Consider the following 26,625-nt stretch of genomic DNA (forward strand, 5'->3'; position numbering starts at 1 on the left):
CTGCACGCCAATCTAGGAGCTGTGATACCATTAAGGATTGACTGTTTTCTGTCACTGGATTAGAGCCCTTGCCCTGTCTATATTTATCTTGTTACTCGGCTACAACCGTTATAATGCTAAAGGATGCGCGACGCGCTGTGCGCAAGTACATGATTCAAGTGTGAGCTCGTAAATACGACCTTTACATATGTACGCGCTCGTGGTTAGATCCTGGTAGCGGAGGGTTTTGCACGATCACAGCGGTATCTGCAAGCGAAAAAACTGGAACCATATCTTTAGCCAAAGATTACGCTTCTCCCTTAAGGCTCTGCGGTTCTAGTCCGTCTCGATATTGAAAAGGGTAGCAAATAAAGAGTTGCGAATACACAAACAAATCATATATTTATTCAACTACCAACGACAAAATGTACGAAAATGGAAATATGATACATGAGAAAGAAAGAGAGAAATAAAGTACGTATATGCGTGACTGATGAGGTGGGGTGGGGTGGGCTGGGCTGGGGTTCGTCCATGCCAATTTTGATATGAAGGAGAATAGGTGTATGCATATAATTACAACTAAAAGCTCATATTGTCTCTACAGCGGACGCGATGAATTCTTATATAAACTGAATGAAATGAAATGAAATTAAATTAAATATTCTTGGTGCCGTGTCCAGAAGAGATAGATACTATTATGTGCGTTGATATAGTCGGCTAATTTGGAAATCTCCATGTACGTTACCTCCTCCTGTCCCTCCTTAGCCGCGATATGCAACGCCGTGTACATGTCCTTGGTCGCCGTATCCACAGCAGCCCCGTGCTGCAGGAGAAGCATAACGATGTCCACGTTCCCAAGTCGAGACGCCACGTGCAACGGCGTTTGTTGTTCCTGAATAAACACCGGTAGACATCCGAATATAATTCATCTAATACTATAATAATCCACGCCCGTGTCACACCCACAAATAGATATGTATCACAAATTGTGTGGGATCAACGCAATATGTATATTGCGCGCAATTTACTATCACGCATGGTATACCTCATTCGTTTCTAATCAGCAACTCAAAGATTCCGAGGCCCACGCGATATTTATGAAAATGAGATGATGTTTAACTACTTTTTTTACTCGTCGACGGACGCATCGGCCACACTACAGTTTGTTAAAAAAAAAAAAAATCGCAATTCAAAGGTCAGACTTATGGCCAGAATCAGCGACCGCAAGTAGCCGTGATTATAACGACGCAGGTGAAAATCCGCGTAGTCGCAGACGGCAAATTATTGGGCGCGTTGGACATCGACCGTCAGCTTATTCAAATCTTACGACGGTATAATAGAACAAAGGATATAATACCGTTCAGTCTCACTAACCCATCATTTTCTGAAGAAATGAATTTCGAAGCTAAGCATGTTTTTTTTTTTCTTTGCCGCAGAGCGAGAAAGCAAACGGAACGCGGTGAGCAATTTGTTTCAATTCGATACTCCACTCCCGATCTTGTATTTTATTGAAATAACGGTGTGTGAAATAATTGTACCTGTAACAGGACCTGACAACGTGGAAATTAGGTATGACCAGCTTACCATTGATCACCACTCACGGGGATGGTTGAATGAAAAAAAGGCATCGGAATAAAAAGAAACCTGCATCAGCTGCAATAAGAGCTGAAATTGGTTGGTTTCCATTGGAACGGGACAAGTGCACTTAATTTGCTTTTCTACCCCTTGCCCTTGAGACTGCATGTAATCATATGACAATGGTGGTCCGAGGAGATCGAAACGAGCCTCTCTATAATAATATCTTACCCTGGCACGGGCGTCAACTTTGGCGCCATTTCTTAGCAAAATTCGTATAATGTCAGTCTGGTTAGCTCTAGCCGCAAGATGTAACGGTGTTTCGCCTCGCACCGTTGGGACATCAGGATTGGCTTCGTGCTGCAGTAGGAATATAACGATATTCATACACCCCATAAAACTGGCCACGTGCAAGGGCGTCAATCCAGACTGGAAAACATAAGAATTGTAGAAAATTGAATGATGTCATATAATATAGGTATAAGCTGCGCCCCCTTGGCTTTCTGCACACGATATTACAATTCCTTATAATGGTATATTATGGCAAAACCGATTTTATTGGATGCCATAGTATCTACTATAGATAGCTGTACACCCGAATAACGTCGGATCTAACCTCTCTAATTTTAGCAGGAAAGCAATAAATTGGAGTTTGCCATATGATAACACACAACGTGTCAGCTCCAGGTGTCGCTATAGCGCTGGTTTGGTTTTAATATCATTTTTCCCATAACAATATTGGGAAACATCAATGGTTAGTGCCTCATTTTTGATCCACTGAAACGCGGGTAGCCAGATTTGACCTTACTCTGGTGTACCTCTTACACTGGAAATCATTTTATGTCCGATTACTAATTAGCATTAATCGTACTTATTGGCAATGCTCTGGGCAAGCAATACCAGGTAATTTTGTGCAATGATTTCATTTTCGACTCTAATGGGAGCACAATATTAATTGAGCACCAAGAGCCGTGGCTGCTAGAAATACTAATTGGGTGACAAATTCACGGCCGCTGCCATGTTCGGTTCGGTTACTGATCGCGGGCCAGAACAATATGGCCTTCTGTATACTCGTTGATTTCATGCAAAGCCCCCATAGGGAGCTGTCATATTGTAATACGAAAGTCGACAAACTCTAATGTGGATGATCGAGGTACCAAAAGTCGTACATGCTGTTCGCAGAACCATCTAATTGAGTGGGAAATTCACTGTACCTGACGTAATCAGTTCGGTCGTTGGTCGTGCTAGACCACGGGATGTAGTAACTTCATAGCGGTGTTGTGCATGAAAAATAAGGACAGTAAAATATAATTGCTACAAAGCGCATATTGACCAAGCTATGATGCGACAAAGGCAAATAGTTATTTTATTGTCATACATTTATCCCTACCTCCCGTTAAATAAAGGCTAGAAATTGAGAGGTTTTTTGAGGTCCCCAACTCCAAATCTTAGCTCTAAATTTGGGAATTCAAAATGGCAGATCCAAGGCACTTGACGGAAATGCAACAAGTTATCTTATTTCGATGAAACTGTGTTACCACGGCTTTTCTGAGATCACTGATTATAAATCTGAAATCAATATTTAGAAATTCGGAACAACCAACTCTTTGAATCCACTATTCTGAATTTCTCAATTTCGAACTTAGACACGTAACCGGGTTTCTCATAGACCCCTGGGTAGGTACCAAGCTTCAGCCAACTGAATGTCTGAGAAAATGGACGATTTTGAAATATCGGGTCAATTGTAGGTAAGGTAAAATGTATGTATATCAAATAGGAAAAATAATTATACCGTTGTCCTATCGATACCTTTGTCACATATTTGCGATAACGAAATTTCACTTGTACTTTACTATCCTCATTTTGCAGGCCTCGGATGAGGTGACTCCGTTGTGTAATATTGAATTGCCCCGGTACTTGCTCGCAGCATTCACATTTCATTTAACGCGCATCGCAATGGGTATGTATAATATGCTCCCGGAAATTACTTTCTCACACAGTATCGGTGTAGGTACGTATTTTACGTATACTATACCTACGCATTTACATGCAGCCAGAAGTTGTTTACCTCGGTAGTAGATTCGATGGAGGCACCGTGCTTGATGAGGAGCTCAACCACTTTTATACGGTTCTTCTTGCAGGCGATATGAAGGGGAGTGAACCCATTCAAAGCCCGCGCGTTCGGATCAGCCCTGCGGTCCAGGAGGAGTTTAGCGACCCGCACGTGGCCGCAGTGGGCTGCTACGTGCAGAGATGTCAAATAATCTATGGTCACCTCGTCCACCGGTGCCCGGTGATACAGAAGAACCCTCGCGGCGTCCACGTGATCCCCTTGCGAAGCCATGTGTAGAGGCGCCAAACCATTCTAGTAACACATATTACCTAGTGTAGTGTAAATATGCAACATCTCATATCCGCATGTGGTATAACGTATAGAGCAGGAGCTTGATGTTCGGCCACAGTGACGAAAAAGTACGAGTGGAATATTTTTCAAATCCTCAACAAGACGGCAAGGGCCTTTGTCAGGCAGACCTGCTTGGGTTCTTATTGTCAGGTAAAAACGCGTGGTTAGAAAGGGTGTTCTCAGAGACGTTCGTGGGTAGATCCCATTATTAACATTTGGTGCACGAATACTCACATAATGGGATGCAGTGTGATTATAGAAGTACGATCATCAAATTAAACACAGTATCGGAGCGTCCTTCTCACCTTGGTTCGTGCACTGATCGGTGCTGAATTTTCAAGAAGAACTGCAACGACTTGATCGTGCCCCGATCTTGCCGCACAATGTAACGGCGTCAAGCCATCTCGTGTCTTTGCGTCTATCGTTGCTGAGTTTTCCAACAATAACTTCACCATATTGATCTTTCCCCATTTGGCAGCGACGTGAAGTGGACTAATGTTGTGCTGCAGTCAAATATGAGGGATTCTCCGTCAATTCGGCCACTTTTTTTTCGACCATCTCAGATCTGCCCCTAACTGGTTATATCAAAGTACTACTAAAAGGTACTCTATGTGAATCTTTTCAGATTTTCTAATTCATTATTTGTGAAATTGCCGTTCTTTTTCAAATGAATATATCACGCAAACTTGGAGTAACTGAAAAAAAATGACTATTCATAAAAGTTGTAATTTTTTGTTAGCTTTCGAGAGGAATTTTTGAAAAAATTTTTACGTTCCGGTAACGCTGATTTTTTACCAAAAAAGGAAGAAATTATTTTTTTTATTCAAAAAGGACCCTTTTTTTTGCCGACAAAATTACAGGGTCTTCGAATATGTGTGACAATATCGCCAAAAAATCGCCAGAGCGGCACGGATCGAGGTTCTAGGGTAAAAAAAATGAAGCCATACAAATTAATTTTTTTATACCGGAACCTCGACCGAATTTGTTTAATTTGTCTGTAATTTTTTCAGCAAAAGAAAACGGGTCCTTTTTGAATAAAAAAAATAATTTCTTCCTTTTTTGTTAAAAAACTCAGCGTTGACGGAACATACAAATTTTTTCAAAAATTCCTCTCGAAAGCTAACAAGAAACTACAACTTTTATGTAGAGTCATTTTTTTTCCAGTTACTCCAAGTTTGCGTGATATATTCATTTGAAAAAAAACGGCAATTTCTCAAATAATGAATTAGAAAATCTGAAAAAATTCACATAGAGTACCTTTTAGTAGTACTTTGATATAACCAGTTATGGGGCAGATCTGAGATGGTCGAAAAAAACGTGGCCGAGTTGACGGAGAATCCCTCATATATTATTCTTATTGTGGAAAATAATACGCTCGTGGAAACGATTAACGGGCCCGTATAATTTTCAACGACCTAGCACGATTTCGACCCAGACGCCTGTACATCCTTATATTAAGCTCCATTCCCCAGGTTTAGTCTATACGCATTTTGACTCAAGTAATCCTATCTTTCAGCCATTCATGCCAAATTTGTAAAGTGAATCTTGAACCTTGCGTATAGTGATGCGCGACGAACGATTGTTTGTTTTCTTAAATTTTGTCTGCGATTTTTGCTCGCCAAGTTATCCAGCATCAGAAGAAAGAATTGCCTCTCTGAATCTTTGATCAAAAATTACCCGCGATGTCACTGATAGATTAGACAACTTTCCAAAAATGGCCCTTAGAATTCGGTGATCGAAATTTAAGCTTAACCGCAACACAGCTTCTGTAAAAATGGCAATCATGTGTTCCCGTGTTATCATCTTGAAGAATAGAGATTTCCCGTGAAAAGCCTCTTTTCAATTTCTCCTAGGTATGTCCTTTGATACCAAAGATAGACTCGAGTCAAAGAGGATTTTTTCTCTTGTTACGTAAGATCAAAATTTTTTTGAAAGTATTTTTTTGGTTACTTCGAAAATCTAAAAAAAAAAAAAAGTTGTTAATCGTGCATGATTGCGCGAAGTCGAAGGTTCACTTTACAGATTTGACATGAGTGACTTAAAAGGTAGGATTATTTGAGAAACAATGAGTATAGACTAAGTCTGGAGAATGGAGCTTGAAGTCAAGATTTTCAGCTTCAAAATCATTTTTCATTCGAGGTATCATTTGTACCACTCTGATCAAATATTCGACAATTAAATACCACTCAATTATTTCCCGTGACAGATATGCTGCTAAAAGTTTGTCCCTACGTGTATAACGTAGGAATACAGGTATACATTTATACAAGTCTAATCAGAAGTATAATTTTCTTACCTTAGCTAAGTAATTCACATCTGCTCCCCTCTTTATTAAGAGACCTGCAATTTCTTCATTACTGTAATGCGCTGCAATGTGCAGAGGTGTGAACCCACTCTTTGAAGTGACGTCTGGCTTGTGATCGTTCTGCGGGTATTTACATAACTGTACTAATGTTGAGTAAGGGTTAAACAAAAATTAATTATCCAGTTTGTTCAGTGAAATATTTTGCTGATTTTGTACCATTAATTTATGCGATCGTGTGATTACAGAGAAATGGATCAGTTTTCTGGAAAAATGAAGAAAAATATTGAAAGAAGAAAGTAGACTGCTGCTGCTGAATCCAGAAAAGTCACCAAGCATTCAGGTAGTAAAGTGCCGAAAAGCGCTTCGGATAAACTCGAAAAATTTACATGAAACTTTAAATATCTCTGCACAAACTTGCGCGAATATATTTTACTGTCTTGCAATATAAGAATTACACGTGAAATTTTCATCCAGATAAATAATGTAATTTGAAAATATACTCAAGAAATGTGTCAAAACTTTAAAATATTACTTATAGTTTCTTTTTTGTCAATTATACAGGCACCAAAATAAAAGTGTCTTGTCCGGCGGACTAAGCCACCTAACTTGTATGTTGTTGGACATGCTGAATCTGAATCCGGTGTTGTATATACGGTGGTATATACGTATATTATACTTCGAGTTATGTGTCGGATATTTTCACTCTACCTGCGCATCGAAAAATTTTGCAATGTCGAAGGCAACGAACTAATGTTTCAGGCAGTATGTCCGAAAACACATGGGTATAGAGATACTTTTTTTGTGTGCCTGTATTGTCGACCAACCCTTTACCCGTGACTCGGAACTATAATCGCAACAGTCGAGTGAATCCCCGACCGCCCAAAAATACATAATATTATGTCGCGGCGACAATGATAAACATTAGAATGTCTCGGCAATTGGTGTGTTGCACTTTCTCTGCTTCTTCCTTTTTTTCACCTCTTTATTCAACGGTATAAATCATATACCATGAGGATTCGGTGAAGCGGCCCGCCCTTCTGCAGGCCAATGATAGTAGAATACGCGGAGAGATGTGAGACTGAATCCTCGCGATATAAAATCCATGGCTTACCTGTAATAACAAATCTGCGGCCTTGCAATCATCCTTCTTAGCCGCTATATGAAGCGCGGGTAGCCGAACTTTACCCTTGGAATCGTTCTCCAGTAATACGCTGACAACCTTATCGTGGCCCTGCTGCATTGCCACAGCAAGTGGTGTGAATCCATCCTATTATACATAAGTGTGATATACTAATCTGTCATAATGAAGTACATACAAACATGCATACATACATACATAGGTATGGGTCGTTTGTAATAATCAAATTTTTTGCCTATACAAGCAAATTCTCGTACCTCAGTCGCTAAACTTTGATTGGCCCCGTTACAGAGTAGTATCTTGACAACTTGATCGTGGTTTTCTTGGGCTGCCATGTAAAGAGGTGTAAAGCCATTTTGAGACTGTATGTTTACGGTAGATCCGTGCTGTAGAAGGATATTCACGATTTCCACTTGGCCGGCTATAACGATATGACAAGTGAAAATTATGTAAGAACAACTGACTGACAATGATTAAAATACAGTATGACCTATGCAGTAGAGGGCAGCTCTTTGCATAAGGAGAGTCATCGCGCCCCGAAAAGAAGTAGTTTTCAGGGTTTTGATACGGACTTTCGAAAGGTACTGACGAACATAAAGGTGTAAACCGACACGGCTGAGCAGTTACTTGATAAACTTGGTCTGGATAATACATTTCGCATAGATCCTCGAAGTAGGTGATACGTAGACGTATGTTATGAAACATTAGGAATGGTACTACATGTTGCATGTTACAAGTGCGGAAAGCACCGAATCGAGATGTTTCTTTTTCTAAATTACCCCGAGATGTCGTGTTTACAACAACGAATTATGGTCCATCGACACATTTCTTCTCCGGCCGCTCTCTGTATGCGGACAATTTGTTGCGGACAGAACGTTGCGTTGAAAAATATTCAAGTATCCTACGCATGTAATATACGTAACGAATTGCCTTACCTAACGAAGCTATGTGAAGAGCAGTATTTCCTTTCTTTGTTGCGGCATCGACACGAGCACCACGCTTCAAAAGTTCTGTCACAATCTCCACGTGTCCATCCTTTGATGCCAAGTGCAATGCATTCAATCCGTTCTGTAAGACAATTAATATTTTCTATATAGTATACATAGGTATAGTACCTTATATACTGATAGTCATATATAATAATAATAATTCCTTATTAATCAAAATTATATTTGCAATCGGTGAGAGGAAGTAAGGAGTATAGCAGGAGTTTTTCGGCAGTCGTAGTAGAAACACCCGCATTTGCACGAGGGACAAGTGGAACTGCCGAAAACCTTGTCCATGTATAGCCGGACACAAGTCCAAAGCAACGACCAGCAACCCAGCGCCTAAATGGCGCGACCCGTCCTACATTTTTGCAAGTTGTCGCTCAGGACCGAATGGACAAACCAGGGATTTGAACCCGAGCCCTCTCACTTCGCAGCCACGAGTGCTAGGACCTGATTGTGAGCTACTACGGTCGGTATATAGGTATATAGGTGTATATATATGCATATGTATAGAGGGCAGGCTTGTAAAAAACATGAGAAATTATAAAAGATTATTTATTATTTATGACTGGACGTCAGACCCGAGTGAGTGAGAGAGAGAGAGAGAGAGAGAGAGAGAGAGAGAGAGAGAGAGAGAGAGAGAGAAAAGCGTTTATTCAGAATGTCCTGGGGCAAGGTACCCCCTAAGGACAACAATACATTACAATATTGAACTCTCGATAGAACGTAAAGAACAGAAACATGTATCAGAGTGAGGAACATAAGAGAGAGAGAGAGAGAGAGAGAGAGAGAGAGAGAGAGAGAGAGAGAGAGAGAGATGATTGTGAGACTCTTCGAAATGTTCTTTCTTTTCAAGATTCAGCCGACGTCGTTCCGTTCGCTTTAACGAAACGCATTTCAGTTCATTCGTAATATGAGGACTCGGTGGACCGGACCCTATGGGTATCTTGAAGGGTCTTCGTATTATACCATTGTACCTATTTATATTGCATATGCCCTGTGCTAACTGATGCATATAGTTTGACCTCACGGTTATCGTTGAGGGCCCCGCGGTGTACTGGTTCGTCACAATATCATTTTACCGCACGCGCGTCAAGGTAGTTCTATCCGTAGATAACGTATGCCGATTCTTTTTCTGACGGCTGATTAAAACCCGAAATGTCGAGAATTTAATCGCCAGGCTATACCCGCAATTCTTATAAATATGTTATAGGTAAGTAAAAGTTCTGCTTCACAGTTATCTCAGACATTTGCAGCTTTTAAATCAAATCATCAGGAAGTGGCTGCGTCAATGACATGTTTGGAACATGTTAATTCCAGATTTCACTCTTCGTAAATTCCATTACGTCTCTCTCGTTAAAGTTGACCTGTACCGTATACCCCGTAAATTCTCAACATCACTTTACTCATCTTCTCCTAACTTGTTGAACATTTACTTACACCTATGTATGGCAGCCGATGTGCCTGCATTTGAACCTTACAATCCACGTCTAGTATACTAGCATTAGCAACATCGTATCCTTGAACTACTTATTACTTGATACTATTTTGTGGATCTTGATCATATTCTATTTTATTCTATCCCGCAGTTTGTTCCGGCCTATAACCTGTCAGAGGCTAACACTAGGTATGTTTCAAGGTATGTTTCATCTAGGTACAGTGTCCGATCGATCCCTATTATATATTCGGAATTAATTCTGGGAGTTAAAAATTCAAAGCTTGTAAGTAGTTAGTGTGATCTTTAAAATTTGTATCCCATATATTAACTACTGTACGTTACAACGATAGATTTAATGATGGACAACGGAGGAAGGGGTGTTAGCGGATAATCGGCGCATCTTACCGAATTAGCTGTATTGATGTCCAAATCTGTATCCAGATATTCCACAACTTTTTCCAGATTTCCGGATCGAGCAGCCCGTAGGAGTGCCGTCGTATCATCAGCCTGAAAGATATATCAAAGACATAATTGTTGTTGTTAAAGGAATTATTACATATTTATTGTTATACTATTTAGTAATGTACTCAAAGAAGACTCGTCGTACGTGCCGGAATGATGTGTACATGCAGGGTACATCGGGTGAGGTTCATGCTGTCACTGACACATGACATATATTCCCGTCTATCACCCCGTATACGCGAACGAACTCGTTGTTGCGTGATTGGATCGAATTAGCTGGACGAAGTATATTATACTGCACAACGCAACTGGCATATTGTGCTACCCCGGCGACGTATTCGCAGTGCGGAATGGACGTAGTAGAGATATTTTAAAAGGCGATCGCCTTTAATCGAATAATATGTCGAGAAGAAACCGGTGTGTGCCAAAGTACAAGATGTGAAAACCAGTATAAATAAATGTGAAAATAAATTTAAAAATGATATTACCATAGCTATATTATAATATTACAGGTATGTACATTTGCGACTGTAGGTATACTATCGAGAGAATGACAAAATCGGTATCACTAATTATACCACGTCTGTATTTAAGCGTTTGACGGGGTTGTATGGTGAAAATTTTAACACATCGTTACAGCCATACCATGATAAGTTCTGCGAATCATCGTATGTGTGTAGCCGGCATGCATATTGCACAGTATACAAGTTTTATAAATAAAGAATAGAGCTGACGTCGATCTGATGTTGATACGAGAACGATTATTCGATTCTGCCAACACCCTCGTATAGGTATTCTCCATTCCCGGTAAGAAATCAAATACACCTATTTTATAGTATTAATGTACCGAATCGCTAAATCACCTGATTCGTGTTATCCGTGACCATGATCTCGGCTCCGGTATGTCTGTCTCGCAGATCGACGGGTGTCCCGTCCCGCCTTTCGTCTTCCTACACTATTATCCGAGAAATTTTACGGTACTAGCGCAATGCACTCTGCAAGTGATATACCCGATGAGAATAGGTGGGGCCGCCCGTCCACCCGCCTCGACGGATCGAAGAACAGCGCAGACGCGTCCCTCAACGATTAAGCGCAAACCTAGGGGATGGTAATCGTACAGGGTTCTTTTGAATGAAGCTACATGGTTGGAAGCTGCGTCGCGACATTGTATTCCCCACTAGCGTTAATGCACTACACTCCAGATCGTACAGCCTGCGGAATATATAAGCATTCTTCTCGTAATGCGGCTATTACTAGCCAGTCATCCCGCAAGATGGTCAACCGTACAAAGGACATATGTTCTTATTTACCGGGGTTCTTGCTGCAGGATAAAAAAAAAAACGGGAGATTCGTAAAGGTTAACCCATACTTACACGCGTACAAAATATACGGCACAATGACTGATTGTGAGAGTGACGGCAATGTCAGCGAACATCCCGTCATATTGTAGTGTACCCATATGGAATGTATCTCTATTTTTGTGCGTTTTATAAGTATACGTATAGAATACGTCGAATACATAAGGCATCGTTAAAATGCGTGATTCTGGCGATCAATAAGAGTTGCGCAGCTGGCCAAGACAAGCCACGCGCCGCGCCGCGTCGGTTAACTTTATACATACCATACGCATGCCCCCTGATGTTGTTGACATTCCTCACTATCGCTTAAATTATATGTCTGCCAGGCAACAAGACGACACGATTTAATTATCGTATTTGACATGATCGCGTCTTCCGTACCAGTCCGTCTCGTGCCTACCCTATAATATTATGGCAGGTGCAGAGAATTTTTCTCATCGTCAAGTTCACCACAATTCCAATTACGCTGCCGAACATTAAATACGATTTACTTTCAGCTTAGAATTACCTATAAAGTTACCTTTACACTGATCGGTGTAAACAGTGATAGTATAATCGTGGATAATATAATTATCGTAGTCCATAAAGTCATTATAATAATTTTCCATCTGTATTGCCACAGAAGTCCGGGGAATACTGAAATAATACTTAAACCCTTAGCCATTTGGTTTTCACTTTGCAATTAGTTTTAGCTTGATTCCCTCTTTGTCTTACGAAATTACGTAAAACCAGATAAAACCTTCATCAGCGAATAAATTTCTTTCTGTTTCATCCAAACTACATCACTCTACGCAGAAATATCAATTGCGGATAAATATAGTACATTACGCGACAAGGGAATAAAGTAGAACAGGTTATTCTCAGGCGACGGTTTACTGGATGAGCGAAGTGAGGGCAGTGATCAACCGAGGGAATAATCGGCTTTTATTCCCATGTTACACGTAGGAATTTATTCCTGACTTAACCGTAACGTGGCCACTTTATTAACTTCAAAAGTGGGATCCACCTACAAAAGCGGAGCATTTCGAATTTGCGGGAAATAATACATGTTCCCCGCAAATGAGGGGAATAAGTAAATTTGCGGGAAAAACATGAGGGAATCGCATGCTACTTTTGTTTCGCTTCTCAGGTCAATAAAGTACCTATTACGGGTTAGTCGGAAATAAACAATATTTAATTCTTATCTAAGTAACCGTGTGTAATATGTGACGATTTACCGACATCGTCGCCCCGTCCCTAACATTTAGTTTTCGAGGGATAGGCGCATAGGCATAAGTTCAAGATGTACAACCGGTTGTTAAAGTGTGATATACAACCTTATCCGAAAATAGACACTCAACTCGGTTAGCTGGAAGAGATCCAAGGAACTAGCTATTGGTTGCCCCGTTTCGGGTGAAGGAGTGCACGTTCATTAAAATAACAGAAATGGATGAGGGGTATGCCTTTGCTATTCATATTTTTATGTTTATACAACGCGTATGTTTACTATCACTTGGCAGCTCATTGATTGCGTAATATCATCTTACCTCCTGTAGCTTTATCGGGATGCTCGGAATGATGTGCAGCTCTCTCGTCATTTCTAAATAATAATTAAACTGCACTCAACTTATATCTGGCCAGTTTCACAAATAGTTGAATAGTAGGTACTATATAATATCATAAGAAAATGTACAGCATATATTGCATTATACATCAACACTTGTTAATTATTTTTTTTTTTCAATATTCGAAAGCTTACCTGAGCAACACCGTGAAGTAATTTATACGAGTCGGTAAGCTCTGTGTCGCGAAGACGCAAGTGCGGCCGTGGTAAAAGCAATGGCACATCTAAAATTGCTTATTTATAGATTTGTAAACCGTTGGTCAACTTATTCTGCGCTTGAAACCTGATGATTGCCACGATGTACTATCGTTCACAAGCAGAAGACGTTAATAGATACGCTATGCCCACATGTATTACATTGACGGACCTTTACATGCGATTAATCAACCAATCTTCTGTTACGTAGGCTCCGTTGAAAATATCCAGGTAACCGCTTGGTCTGCGTGTATTTCGAAAGCGCAATCACGTAGGAGTTGCTGCACTAACAATAACTTAATAAGTTTTTATATAAACGACGTTTTTATGACTTTATAAACTAATAGATTATACTTGATGTGAGGGAGAAAATTCTGTGGTCTACTCCGATGCTTTACCACAATTACGTATTAATTATCAATACGATTCTTCAGGGCCTCGTGGGACTTATAGGTATGTGCCTAGGTAATCTGTACTTATACGGTCGTACCCACACAGCGCATAATATTTATAAAAATATAAAGTTCGTGAAATAATTGTAATAAATATTTCTATATTTATTACAACATATTTCACATGGATATACGATAATTATATTAATGCGTTCGCAATGCTGAAATATGTAAGCATGCAAGGCTAGGTTCACAGCATTTCTTCAGTTCATTTATTCGACAAACTCACGTAAGAGCTCTAGAGGCTCTAGGACAACGAATAATTTAGTGGGATGTATAACATAACATTACTTGATACCATTGAGTTATCAAGTAATAGATTGAATTTTTAAGTTCGACGTAATTGGGACACTCACTTTGGAAGAGAAAAACCTGGGGCACGATGAACGTCACTATCCGTATTTATTTATTAATACACATGATTTAACTATTAAAACAAAATAAGTTCTCATACCTGAGGCCCGGGAATTGCGGCGCGCTTGTTCTGAAAGTCGAAATTCACCAGGTACAAGACCTGGAGCCCAGGAACTACAGATCGTTCGTCCTGAAAGTCGAGTCCTGAAAGACGAAATTTACCAGGTAGACGACCCGGAGCCCAGGAAATGCGAAGCGCTAGTCCAGAAAACCGAAATTCACCAGGTAGACGACTTGGAGCCCAGGAACTACGGAGTGTTCGTCCTGAAATTCGAGACTCCACAGGTAAAGGATCTAAGGCACAGAAGCTACGGAGTGCTCGCCTTGGAAGTCGAAATTCACCAGGTGGACGACCTGGAGCGCAGTACCCAGGAGATAGAGGACTTGGTGCTCGAAATTTGCCGAGCGCGACTTTCGTACGTCCTCTCTACTGCGCGTTTATTTCCGGACTGAGGAATTCTGCTGATTGATTAGCGTGGTCGAATATTATATGAGAAAAAAAAACTTTCGGTAACGTCGAAATGTAATTTCTGAACATCCGAACATTCGAAATTTGAATTTCGAACGTTCATACTATGTATGATATGATGTATGATGTTGGTGTATGATTTGTACCCTTGGTCACATGATGATACACAAGTTCGAATCGAGGGTGCCGAAGGCTATTCGGTAGAAGTAGCCCCTACGCCTGTTGTACACCGGGCTGTTTCTAACAAGAGCATGTATAAGGCCCTTATCGTGAATTTTGGGCAAAATAAAATAATTGCGTTTCACGTTTGATTTCACTTACATGAATTAATCATGAGAACAATGATTGACAAACGAGATCATTCAGTTTTATTTTATTGCTCATTACCTCCTTGGGAAAACGACGGGAAGGTAACGAAGTCCACGCTCGAAGTGAGCAATTTTCCATTCACCTTACGTCCTTACATGCAAGAAAAATTAAGGCGAGGCACAATTCCATGAACGGGTTGAAAAAATACTTTTGCACTTTTCAGATATATCTCATAAATACTCACGACAAGATGCTTCACTGTCACTATACACTCTGCAATAGATATCCCCGCGCGATGACCACCGGCTTGCAAATGCCGTGCTTTGTCTCAGAACCAAGAAGAATAAAGTCAATGCACAAACTGCGCGATCAACTTTGAAAACTTCGTTACTCGTAACGTTAACTGAAGATATATTCTTCAGTCAATGCTCGTAAGAAAGTTGACTGAGGCTCAGCAAATGACGAGTGCGTTACTTTTTTTATATGCCGTTTGCGAAATCCATGCGCACAGCTCCATGAAAGATCCATATTCATGGTGGATCTCTAATAGACTCTACAGAAATCCCGGATGTTTGCGGTGTGATTGAAATCGGTGATGGATATCCATTGGTTCTCTATAAATAACCATGTACGTAAGTGGAAGTACTACAAACAATCACCAAGTGACGAATGACCGCTCTCCTCTCTCGCCAGAAAGAAAGAGCTCCAAATTATAAAAAAACCTCAGCAACTCAAATCGGTCAATCCGAAGTTCATCCGGTATCTACGTACTCGGTCGTTCTTGACTGCGTAGTCTATATATATATATATATATTACCCAGCCCTTGGACTTTTTTTCTGGGGCAGAACAAAATGTACATATGATAGTTTCTGATAGTTTCCATGATACGTGAACAGGAGTATTGATGATATGAAAACAACGTCGATTGAAGATATCAATTTCCGCCTTTCACTGATCCGTGAAAATTGAAGTCACATAGCCTGTTCTGAAAAGCATGTAGCGCTCCTACCCTTACGGACTGAGAAAACTCCCTCTCTTTCTTCCTATATTAGGTATTAAATAAACAAACAAACGGAAAGAATTCAAAGTTCGCGGGTACATCGCTCTTTTGTAGCGGAATTCAGGAAAGTTACTCATATTTCGAAAATCGCCCAAAAAAATGTGTAATTTTTTGACACGTGTTACTATTCCCATCGTCTCCCGCATTTCAGGGGCCAAAAAGTGCCGAGCTGAGATACTTTTCGCCATTCACAACCACTCAACTATTGACTATTAAACGTCGGGAACTCACTGTCAACACCAACAAATGTCCAACGAGCTATTAAAAACTAAATCCACTCATTCGGATATTGAGGACGGGCTAAGTATATGGAGCTACATTTTTTAGCCTCGCCACCGCGGAGAAAGACTCCGTTGACAAGTCTACAATTGTTATTTTGAGTAACGTCTTCTTCTGTTTTCCGCATCGATACGACGCGAGCCAATGTGAGCCTAACTCTAACCTCTCTAAAGAATCTCTCGCAGCCGATGTAGAGCCGGGTTACTTATCCGCGTAGAGCATGTTTATCATATCTCTAAGTCACAAACAAGCCAGTTTTTATGTTACATTCTTGATACGTTTAAGGTAATCAATATTAGGTAGATAGCCAAATGGGAAAGGGAATGTCAATGCTGTCACGACGATTGCAAAGGTTCAATATCGAGAACCGTGCCCACAAAGTTATTTCGAAAGAAAAACCAACTCCCGCACCTCACCACAAACCGTCTGCAAGACAATCTGAAATAATGCACAAAGGCAAGTGTTCGCAACGCCCTGCAAGTATCAACTCAATGAATATGACTTCCTGATTCTTGCTGTTACCATTGCCAAGTAGTTGTACAATCGGCATTTAATAAATTTACAGCAGATTCTGATTTCCTGAAAAAACATAACATGAAAGATGCGAAGCTTGATCATCATCTGAAAAATGTCTACCTTGTATCTCATACAGCAGAGGTAACACTTATCATTCCAATAGTTACGTAATCCGTTGTAGATGAGTTGAGTATTCTGTTACGTTATATCTGGAAATTACAGATGATGGAGAAACTTCGTGTCAAAAATCCAGATCGGCCTCTTCCCCAGTCCAGAACTGTCAGGGATGACTTGGAGTTTGGCGTTTTTGAACCAACTGAAGTTACGATAGGGAGATGTACTTTGCGCCAAGCTATCAAATTCATAACAGATCATAATACAGAGCCAACAAAACACACTGCTGCTGAAATAGCTGCTGAGTATAAACTCAGTCTCGAATCTACAAGTATGATCAATTTACCACTAACAAGCGTAGAAAAAATTAACAGGCCATCTAAGGGTCATGATTGGAGCGTGCCTGCGATGACACAATTCTGAATGCACCAACAATCGAAATTCTTTCTTATAAGTTCAATAAGTATGACAGTTTTCTCAGCTTGTTTGAGTTTTCATACATGTTAAACATTAAAGTGGAACATCGTCATGAATTATGCAGTAACTAATTTTTATACAGAGATAATCAAAAACCTGCTTTTTACATCACAAGAGACTGCACTCGCACAGAGAGCAAGGTATTTCGACTAGTTGTATCACATAGTGCATTTAGTGACACATTTCAGCTCTGTATCAAGTTGCACAAGAGTGAGGTTGCCGTTGCTATAACACATAATCTTCAGACAGCTCTATAGTAATGTGGTTGCAATGGACTGCACATTCATGCACTTCTGAGTTGCCAAACTCTGAAATTAATATTAAATTTAATGATGTCGGTTTATTTTTCTAATACAATCACTAGTGAAGCCCCTATCTACTCAAGATACCTGTGTTTTTTCGTGCAATATGAAAACTGATTATTTTACAGGTAATATATTGAAATACTTCAGGACGTTTAAACTCTACATCCCTGAAAAGGAGCTGAAAGAAACACCACTGCAACCTTCGTTGCATGAAAAGATGAAAGATCAGAATAATCCAAAGCATCTGACATAGTTATATGTATGATACTATTAGTAAATGCCTGTAAAATTGTTAGGAATAGTTCTACATGTGAATATTCAATAAAATACGAAAGTTGTTTTTGAATTTAGTCACACTTGATCCTAATACGATTATTAACGAATGGTAACGAGGGATAGCTTTTGAACCACATTATGCTCATTACAACATGGGGTAAGCTAATGACATTTCAGTGACTTTCCAAGTCTTGATTGATGCATGCTGGTACGTTGGCTAAATATATGTGAAGACAAATGACACAAATTTTTTATGACTGCACGGAAATGATGTAGAAATTGCATTGTTTTGCAATTATACAGGAGATATGTGTTACAACCCTACTAAATATATAAGAAATTGGAATCACCCGCATTTTGGAACATACCCAAAAGATTCAATGGTTAGTGTGAAACAAAGAGCGGACTGTAAAAAAGTGGGTCTAGTAAAAATCGCAATAATTTAACATTTTATGACTAAACTATCGATTTTTTCCACGTGTAGTCACTTTCGAGTTTAGTCTCCAACCACAATGGGGTCGCAGTGAGCAAGATGGAGTGCAAGTCTACCATTGCCATGACAACCGTACGAAATATCACAGCAGCTATTAAGCTGAATGGAGATAAGACCTAAGTCGTTTTCACAAAAGTTATCCACACATACTAAGATGATCTTCTCTTGGACAAAACAATATAGAATACTATTCATACTACAATACATACTTTTGCTTTACGACGCAAGTGTAAATGCAGTTGTTATATTGTGCCAAAACCAGCCGGTTGATGTGCTCATTCTTTATATGCAAGTACACACAACATATCTGCACGAAAACTTACATCTTCCCCACGTTTCGAGACATTTGCACCATGTACAAAGTAATGAAAAGCATACTTTCTGCCCCTTTGTTGCAGAACTCAAGACTTATGTTTAATGGTGTCATTGACCATACTTCTAGGTAGCTTTTTCTCTACCTACATATTTCGGGTGAGTACAGTATTATGCGCATTGTCAGGCAAACGTCTCTGATAGATTATGAATTTTTCATCAAATGCTGTTGTTCCCGTTACTCGTAGGTTGGACTGATATATCTACTATATTCAAGATTTCGCTTGGCAATAATGCTTTGTGTCATTTATATTGTTCTTAGTATTACATTGCATTCTTGGCATATGACTTACCGATGGCCCTCTCCACAAATTCACCATTGGAATAAAGGTTTTCATATTATGTATGCTACACACAGAATAGGTGAGTCACTAACTAAAGAACTATAAATTTTTGCTACTTTTTTGAGCAAATTCAAGGCAAATATAATAACATTAGGATCAACGATCCAAGTATTTTCCATAATCCAACATGATAATTTTTACTTACTTACGCCATAGTTGTCACTATCGACACTTGGCTCTTCCATTGTCAAATATAATCTCACATCAATACACCACGCAGTTGCAGTTATATACTATTACTTCTACAAAAGAGCAACATTGAGTATCAGCGATCCACGACTGTTTCAAACGTCCAGCTGGGAACAAAACCCATTGAGTGTTTCCTGATTTGTTGTTTGAATAAACACGTCAAGAATATATTACCATAATTTTGAACTTCATACATTATTGAATAAAATGAAGATGTAAATATAGGTTTTGGGATAGGTAAAGTAATCTCTAATGCAAGATATGGAAAATTCGCACAATTGTCCAATTGCAAGCAATTTGAAAAAATAATATATGCTAATAGAAAATTCAGACAAATTTCTGTCATTGATTCTTAAACTTGTCAATAATCAACATTAAAGATTGTCATAGGCGTTGATTAATTATGAAAATGAAATATAATTCTGGGGTAATCATAAAGATCTATTTCAAAAATACCATGAGGGTGAAAACCCTTTCAATTGGTATGTATAGACGCAAGTATACTATGGTTCTTGCAATGGTTTACGGATTTATTAAAAAATGTTCACAACTCGCAAGTGTTCGATGACTCAACTACTTATTGCATGAATTTTGGTTGAAATTTCAAGTACATACAAGTTGTAACATGTATTTGGACACAAACACATTACTACGGCCACTCTGTATAAAAGTTCTTAGACAACAAAGCCTCTAATGTGCTGACGTATCTGTAACCACAACGTTCTGTTAATTTTCTTAAAACGAAATTTCCAGTTCCGCTTGAAATTGTTCTACACACAAAAATAGATTATTCCTGTTTTATATACAATTTCACAACTGGCAAGGAGTACATGCTTAGGATATGCTACATTTAATTGTGCTTGAATGTAGATCTCTTTACATCATCCAATTAATAAGATACAATTATAAGAAGTATATGTATTTTCATAATACATATTAAAGTTCTTAGTGATAAAAATTTCGTAAATCCTGGGTCTTATCAGTATGATTAATAATGAAATAATGTAAATCATCTACCATATTTTGGAATGAATATATTCTGTTCGAATATTTGGCTACTTGTGTTTACGTTACTTTACGTATGTTTATTAGTCACACCCCAATGTTTATAAGAAATTTCGCATCTCCATTTTGATATTTTGATTCTGGTAGACGTGTTCATCAATGCCTCAAGATAACACTACTTACCTCTACCTATCGATTTAAGAAACCAATGTACAAATTTACAGCAGAAAACAGCAATTTCGCGCGTAAAGCCAACGAAATTATTTTTGAATATCTGCTTCGATCTTGTCCTCGTTTTCCTATAGAAAACAAAAGATTTTTTCATTCCGTTAAGTTATACTTACTTTAGGGTTTACAGTTTATAAGAATTTCATGGCGACAGTTGTATACCTTACGGGAATATTTTCATACGTTATGATTGCTGTGCAAAAAAAGCAGTTTGTCAGCCAAATGTGGAGGTAGAGCTGCTCTTCTTGTGTCGTAAAGAACCTGCATATCGGCAGGTATACGGGCAGGTGGTGCACAGCAAGCAGGAACGCAATTGTATCTACGAGCTAGACGGCCGAGATTTGGACATTTTGCTGTTATTTTAGCCCACCACTGCAGAGGGCAGTAATCTAGAGGGGCTGTTGCCTCAGATTGGTACTGAACCAGTTCCAGGTCCGCCTTCTCTTCTGCTGGCATGCCAGTTTTTGTTGCACACAACCCACCGAGTAAGAGTTCCATGCCTGCAGATTACAAATTTCAGTAACGATATTCACCAAATTGAGGTCATTAAAATCTTCAAAAATGCATAGTCTCTCAGTCCACATACCAGAGAGTCGATTTTTTTTACTGGAAGGTTCATCTTCAATTTTGGTACTCTGTTCCCCACCTTCCTCTTCTATTAATTTAGTTAGCATCTCCTTGATCGGTCCAGCTACCATATTTTTATCTTCTTCAGTGGCATACGGCAACTGTTTGAATCTGCACAATTGAAATTGAAAACTTGTTGTAATGTAAAAACGTTTGCAGAAGTTTTCTACGTTCACACTTGTAATAGTTCCTGAAGCTGATGATAATTGGAGCAAGTGGTAGTTCATTAATAAGCATTTACCGTGGATCTAATGTGGTGGCTGTTTGCAGGAGTAATGTAACACTAGGATCAGCATATCGATCACATAGCATATCGGATAAAGATTCCTTGAAGGAACGGGCAGTTTCACTGTCTGAATCTTTAACTTTCAAGTGGGAGGAAACGAGCTGCCACAGTAAAGGTTTTAACAGAGAAATAAGTGGCATTTTTTCTTCGCTCAGAGTCATGATCGTAACTTTAAACGGCTCAAGGACTGTAACAAGATCCTCAACTATTTTCCACTGTTCATTTGAAAGACTAACAATCTCTGGGTCAATGCCTTCCATTCCATCAAGCAGTGACGCAATTATGTTCCTCCGTAGCACCATCTGCTCCAGCATTTGATACGTTGACGTCCATACCGGAGGATAATCCATGACCATTGCATTCTCTTCGAGCTATAAGTAAATTGAAATATTGGTCAGATCCTGCAGTCCAATTCTACATTTCTAGTAGACAAAGTGTCAACATAAAAATTGGCGATAACAAGGTTGGTACAAAATTTTTAAATCCAAGACACTAACTATTCCAGAGGTTCTTAATAATTCCCCATATTCTTTGAAACAAACTAAAACTTGAAAATTTTATTAATAATACTAAGTGAATCAATTTTCAAGTGTTTGGCTAGCTGCGGCTACTCTCAAGCTGTGAAAGATACTTTCATCCTTGGGATCATCGAATTTCTCAAGTTAAATTTGTTAACAATGTTTAAAGTTGAAATCAAAACGATCTATCATATGCTGAATTTTGCGAGAGTTGAAAATTAAAAATATGACACATGTTTGAATAATTCAAGTTTGACTGTGTACAACAGGAACTAAATCTTCAGGTAGATGATTTAAAATAAAAGTTACATGTTATCATGTGTATAAACATAGTGTATTTACATCAAATTGAAGGATATGTGGAATATTTTTTGTGATATTTTCTTGGATGAACGATCAAAAGCCGTTTGTTCGATACAAATAGAGTACCAGTCAGGTATACAAAATTTTCCGTAGACCGGTTTTTGTAAGATATCACGGTGTGCTATCAACCCTTATGATAAACTCTCAATTTCGTCAAATAAAACTTCAAATGATTAAGATTATACCAGCAAGTGTACCACAAAAAATAGCAATGCACTAGCTGTGCAGAAAATCTGAGCCGTGCATTGGGAAATTCGAGTGCTGGTGTTTTGGTAATTTTGAAACCCTGGCAAAAATAGAAAGTTTTCACAGTAGTGAGTTTCTTTAATATGGATGACTATAATAATAGAAATTTAACAATTATACCTCTAGTATTTGTTCCTGCATAAGCAAAGCAGCACAGGCAGCAGGATGACTGACTATAGCCCCAATTGCAGTTCTGCATTTGGTTAGGATTGTTGCAACCTCTGTATTCTCAAAGCAAGCCTGAGCACATACTTGCAGGGTATGAAGCAAGCATGGGACCAAAGCTAAGCCCCGAGTGGACAGAGCTGCCAATAATTCAGCTCTGGAAGTTCCTACAACTACAGCTGTGACACGATCTACTCTCAGATCCCAGTCCAGCAGTAATGAATCCACAGCAGTTCCCCATTGAGTTTCACCCCATTCTACAGGTATGTGCAAAGTCGTTAAGACTTTGCACTCCAGCGATGGCTCTCCCATATTTTGGTAATAAATTGACACAGTTGCAAAACTTTCTCCCGAAAATGATCTCCATTCTTCAATTACGAGACCAAACTCGCCGCTAACGCAAGACAAATTGGTAGCGACGGATTCTCTGAATGTGTCGTACACCTTGGGTATGATTTCATCTTCTAATTTGTTTTTACTAGGAATTTCACAAGGAGAACGAAGGGTTGCTATGAGCCTTTGGAATCCTCTGCCTTCAACGACTTCCGGCAGTTGCAGATCCATTATGATAAATTCAGCAATTGCGTCTGATACAGTCTTACCATCTATACCAGACTGTTGGATCTGGTTCTCCTCTGGCATAAGGAATGCAACATTTTGACCACTATTTCCCATCCCTGTACCGCCTTTGATCATGACCCGCAATGGCTGGCTCATACCGATGTCTTCCTCCATATTTGAAAGGCTAATGTTTGGATCTGTGACAAATTGTATGTCTCCGTCTATTTGTACGGTACCGTCTGCTGTGGTTGTATAAATATGTTGAGTGTTAGTTAGGCCAGCTTTGAGCATTCGTTTTTGAGCTCGTCGCTCTTTTGTTTCTTGCGAAAGGGTTTGGCGACGAGGAGGATTGGTTGCTTCTAGATCCATCAGCTCTTGAGCATGCTTATTTTGAAGGTGCATTCGTAAGTTACTAGTGTTACGGTTATATGCAATTTGCGTCTTGCAAAGGATGCAGACGATTTTTACTTTAGTTAAGATATCGCCATCGTCCGTAGCTGGAAAACCAAAGAATTTCCAGTAAATGCTGCGCATGGACATTGGTACAACCAGCTTCTTGTATGTATAAGTATGCTTCTCTTCCATCATCTTAGCAAGGACCATTTGCATTTCATTCTTATCGTCCACTACTCCAGGTGACTTACTACTGTTCGACGCTATTATTTGTTTATTTTCCATGGTTATGTGTCCGGATGCATAATGCTAGCAATGCTCTCCCTGATATGATATAGACTGTTTACTCTATTTATAGCGTCGTATATTTCTCATATATCACCAAAATGGACGACTCCCATTGCATAATTTCCAATTAAACGATCTCCTTGTGCCAACTTCCCAACGCCTTTATGTACCATGGGTATTACACGAATAACAAATTTACCGCGAATTTTCCGATATCTCAAATCAACTCTTCATGAATTATTTTATTGATATCGAACTTCAATTTCTCGCTGAAAAGAACGATGCCCGTACAGCTATCGACCAACGCCACGAAAGCGATGCTATCGAATTTGTACAAACCGCTACGAGATCCGCGATGTTCGTATGGAACGATGGCGCGAACTGCGGGGAGCGGGGAGAGAACTCGACAGAACCAAGACAGAACTATCTCTGTCAGAACCGTGCTCTGTTCCTGTTTCAGCGGTATAGTCACGCTAGCGAATGGGGTACTCTAGATCTATGGTAGAAATACGTTGCGAAAAAAGAGAGATCACTTGAGCCGCTTTTCTTTTGCGTCAATTTTTTGACACAATACGACACTAAGTGATTTCATTGGCCTTAACCGTTATATCCGACCAATGAAATCACTTCGTGTCGATTTGTGCCAGGACATTGACGTAATAGCGTTTTCCACTGGTTGCACTGAGTGCGCACTGGCTCGAACAGGGGGCACTCGTTCCGTGCATGCGTCGCCCGGCAGCGGGGCAAAGCTTCTGAGTGGAACACGCCGTAAATCGTATAAAGACAGACTAGCACGCGTATTCATAGTCCTTCTTTGAGGAACAAGAAATGAAGATATATATATATATATATATATATATATATATATATATATATATTCATTTCTTACCGTCTTCACGTCGGAACCTGACGACGATAGCGCTGCTTTTGATGAAATCTAAAATATATATATACATATATATGTGTGTGTGTGTATACAAACCATAGACTTATAAAGATAGACTGAGCGCTCCTATAAGAAGCACTGAAGCTTACATATAAAGGACAGAGATATGCCGGGAATACTGCTCTCTGTTTTCAATCGGTTTCATAGCGGGAGATAAGGGCGCAGTGGAAGTGGAACAGCTATAGATATAGGCGCATAATTTCGCCTAATTCTCCTCTACCGCCTCGATCCCCGCCACCAATATCGTCAGAGAGAGAAAGGCGTACTCCCGGCATATTTCTGTCCTTTAAATGTTTGCTTCAAGCGGCTCATAAGAGCGCTCAGTCTATCTTTATAAGTCTATGATACAAACATAGAACGTGACCGAAATCAAATTGTCCCTCACCCGAAAGCGAATATCCTTGTGTCTAGTCTCCCGAACACTCGTCGGATCTTTGTGATATCAGCGCCGTTCAGTGTCAGCCAGCGCAAGCCTTATTGTACGGATTTTTGATGCCGGATAAAATTTACGAAGATCGGACGCCTTTACTCTAATCTCCATGGTATGTATAGTGGATTCCCAATTTTGTTCATTAACAAATTCCATAAGTAAATATGTTACCGGCATTATATAGAACAAATTAAAATTAAAAACAACCTTAAAATTCAAAATACATGTGATCAAACCGGGTTCGGGTACGTTTGTCATATTTTATAATCGAAACGTACAAAACCTCAGATCACTTACCACTAGATATAGCTAACCACGCCGTCAACTAGCGAAAACTGCAGCTAAAGGGAGGTATATGTCGATACAACTGGTCTCTCTCACTCTGCTCTCTTGATTGGCTGACAGGAAACGTATCAACCAATCAAGTATAGAGCAAGAGAGACAAGTTGAATCGACATACCTTATACGTCTTGATATCACTCCTCCGCCACACTTTCCGCATACGACCGCGCATAGTGTAATTTTATCCACTCAACTATAATAATACTGAAACGCTCATTGCGGTAGTGGTACCAAAGCAAGAGATCGCTCAGAGATGAAGTACGGTTTCTTTCTACTAGCTACTGCGCATGCGTGGGACCGTCTAACAATTGAAGCGGTAGTCTTGGGTGTAATGAAATTGTAGCGGAGGAGCGAGAGAGAGGGGTATATGTCGGTTATAATCTGTCTTGCTCGACACCTCATTGAGTGAAAGAGACAGAGCAACCCTATTATATACATACTTATATATATATACCTATATGTATATATTAAAATTGAACCGTCGAAAAATTTGTCAAATATTGTTATCTTTTTATTGACTGTTTGAAATATATATATAATCACTTCGGCCGCAGATTCCGAGTGATTGACGGGATGAGTAGTTATCTCCAGTAATATATGTTCTAACTAGCACACATTTCGGAATATGCTCAGTATCTCTATTAGTACGGGAGCTAGCAACGTCGGGAAAACAAGAATTTCAGGTCAGCTGATTTTTTTATAAGCCGTTCC

General features: G+C 39.5%; 4 protein-coding genes and 1 long non-coding RNA gene across 8 annotated transcripts; 3 read left to right on the plus strand and 2 right to left on the minus strand.

Moving 5' to 3' along the window:
* Positions 1-362: 362 nt before the first annotated feature.
* Positions 363-13,526, minus strand: LOC124310171 (ankyrin-3-like). Its single transcript, XM_046773933.1, has 11 exons — positions 13,387-13,526; positions 13,175-13,227; positions 10,234-10,335; positions 8,337-8,469; positions 7,659-7,822; positions 7,375-7,530; positions 6,255-6,383; positions 4,264-4,461; positions 3,623-3,919; positions 1,786-1,983; positions 363-871 (listed from the first exon to the last, which is right to left on the minus strand). The coding sequence occupies exons 2-11, from the start codon at positions 13,223-13,225 to the stop codon at positions 629-631; spliced, it is 1,671 nt and encodes a 556-aa protein (XP_046629889.1). The 5' UTR covers positions 13,226-13,227; positions 13,387-13,526; the 3' UTR covers positions 363-628.
* On the plus strand, positions 8,608-10,442 carry LOC124310180 (uncharacterized). Its single transcript, XR_006909641.1, has 3 exons — positions 8,608-8,859; positions 9,980-10,017; positions 10,291-10,442. It is a non-coding gene; the product is annotated as an uncharacterized LOC124310180 (long non-coding RNA).
* Positions 13,527-16,292: 2,766 nt separating the features above from the next.
* LOC124310177 (protein NDUFAF4 homolog) lies at positions 16,293-18,188 on the plus strand. 2 transcript variants are annotated; one of them, XM_046773946.1, is made up of 5 exons: positions 16,293-16,576; positions 16,716-16,886; positions 16,996-17,087; positions 17,169-17,391; positions 17,968-18,188. In XM_046773946.1, the coding sequence occupies exons 2-5, from the start codon at positions 16,742-16,744 to the stop codon at positions 18,093-18,095; spliced, it is 588 nt and encodes a 195-aa protein (XP_046629902.1). In that variant the 5' UTR covers positions 16,293-16,576; positions 16,716-16,741; the 3' UTR covers positions 18,096-18,188. The 2 variants fall into 2 exon arrangements, with proteins under 2 accessions (XP_046629902.1, XP_046629903.1); XM_046773947.1 differs by lacking the exon at positions 16,293-16,576 and having other exon boundaries at positions 16,583-16,886; positions 16,999-17,087.
* A 152-nt stretch (positions 18,189-18,340) lies between these two features.
* LOC124310179 (transmembrane protein 138) lies at positions 18,341-20,284 on the plus strand. The gene is made up of 4 exons (XM_046773949.1): positions 18,341-18,899; positions 19,010-19,082; positions 19,172-19,346; positions 19,548-20,284. Exons 1-4 carry the CDS (start codon positions 18,715-18,717, stop codon positions 19,652-19,654), a joined length of 540 nt encoding a protein of 179 aa, XP_046629905.1. The 5' UTR covers positions 18,341-18,714; the 3' UTR covers positions 19,655-20,284.
* A 246-nt stretch (positions 20,285-20,530) lies between these two features.
* Positions 20,531-24,861, minus strand: LOC124310170 (E3 SUMO-protein ligase ZBED1-like). Of its 3 annotated transcripts, none has more exons than XM_046773930.1 (5): positions 22,910-24,861; positions 21,618-22,033; positions 21,336-21,487; positions 20,933-21,249; positions 20,531-20,820 (listed from the first exon to the last, which is right to left on the minus strand). In XM_046773930.1, exons 1-5 carry the CDS (start codon positions 24,191-24,193, stop codon positions 20,782-20,784), a joined length of 2,208 nt encoding a protein of 735 aa, XP_046629886.1. In that variant the 5' UTR covers positions 24,194-24,861; the 3' UTR covers positions 20,531-20,781. The 3 variants fall into 3 exon arrangements, with proteins under 3 accessions (XP_046629886.1, XP_046629888.1, XP_046629887.1); XM_046773932.1 differs by having other exon boundaries at positions 20,917-21,249; positions 22,910-24,860; XM_046773931.1 differs by having other exon boundaries at positions 20,912-21,249; positions 22,910-24,859.
* Between the last annotated feature and the right edge of the window lie 1,764 nt (positions 24,862-26,625).

The sequence above is a fragment of the Neodiprion virginianus genome, chromosome 1 (assembly GCF_021901495.1).
Source record: "Neodiprion virginianus isolate iyNeoVirg1 chromosome 1, iyNeoVirg1.1, whole genome shotgun sequence".
Taxonomy (NCBI): Eukaryota; Metazoa; Arthropoda; class Insecta; order Hymenoptera; family Diprionidae; genus Neodiprion; species Neodiprion virginianus.

Excerpts from the sequence above, each read along its gene's own strand:
- LOC124310171 (XM_046773933.1), bottom strand. The coding sequence starts at position 13,225 with ATGACGAGAGAGCTGCACATCATTCCGAGCATCCCGATAAAGCTACAG. Across the intron at positions 10,336-13,174 it reads TCCCGATAAAGCTACAGGAG|GCTGATGATACGACGGCACT; the intron begins GTAAGATGATAT and ends TATATCTTTCAG. Across the intron at positions 8,470-10,233 it reads ACATCAATACAGCTAATTCG|AACGGATTGAATGCATTGCA; the intron begins GTAAGATGCGCC and ends ATTGTCTTACAG.
- LOC124310177 (XM_046773946.1), top strand. The coding sequence starts at position 16,742 with ATGGGAAAGGGAATGTCAATGCTGTCACGACGATTGCAAAGGTTCAAT. Across the intron at positions 16,887-16,995 it reads ATCTGAAATAATGCACAAAG|CAGATTCTGATTTCCTGAAA; the intron begins GCAAGTGTTCGC and ends ATAAATTTACAG. Across the intron at positions 17,392-17,967 it reads ACTCAGTCTCGAATCTACAA|GTAATATATTGAAATACTTC; the intron begins GTATGATCAATT and ends ATTATTTTACAG.
- LOC124310179 (XM_046773949.1), top strand. The coding sequence starts at position 18,715 with ATGGAGATAAGACCTAAGTCGTTTTCACAAAAGTTATCCACACATACT. Across the intron at positions 18,900-19,009 it reads GATGTGCTCATTCTTTATAT|AACTCAAGACTTATGTTTAA; the intron begins GCAAGTACACAC and ends CCTTTGTTGCAG. Across the intron at positions 19,083-19,171 it reads TCTCTACCTACATATTTCGG|GTTGGACTGATATATCTACT; the intron begins GTGAGTACAGTA and ends CGTTACTCGTAG.
- LOC124310170 (XM_046773930.1), bottom strand. The coding sequence starts at position 24,193 with ATGGAAAATAAACAAATAATAGCGTCGAACAGTAGTAAGTCACCTGGA. Across the intron at positions 21,488-21,617 it reads GCCACCACATTAGATCCACG|ATTCAAACAGTTGCCGTATG; the intron begins GTAAATGCTTAT and ends TCAATTGTGCAG. Across the intron at positions 21,250-21,335 it reads TAAAAAAAATCGACTCTCTG|GCATGGAACTCTTACTCGGT; the intron begins GTATGTGGACTG and ends TGTAATCTGCAG.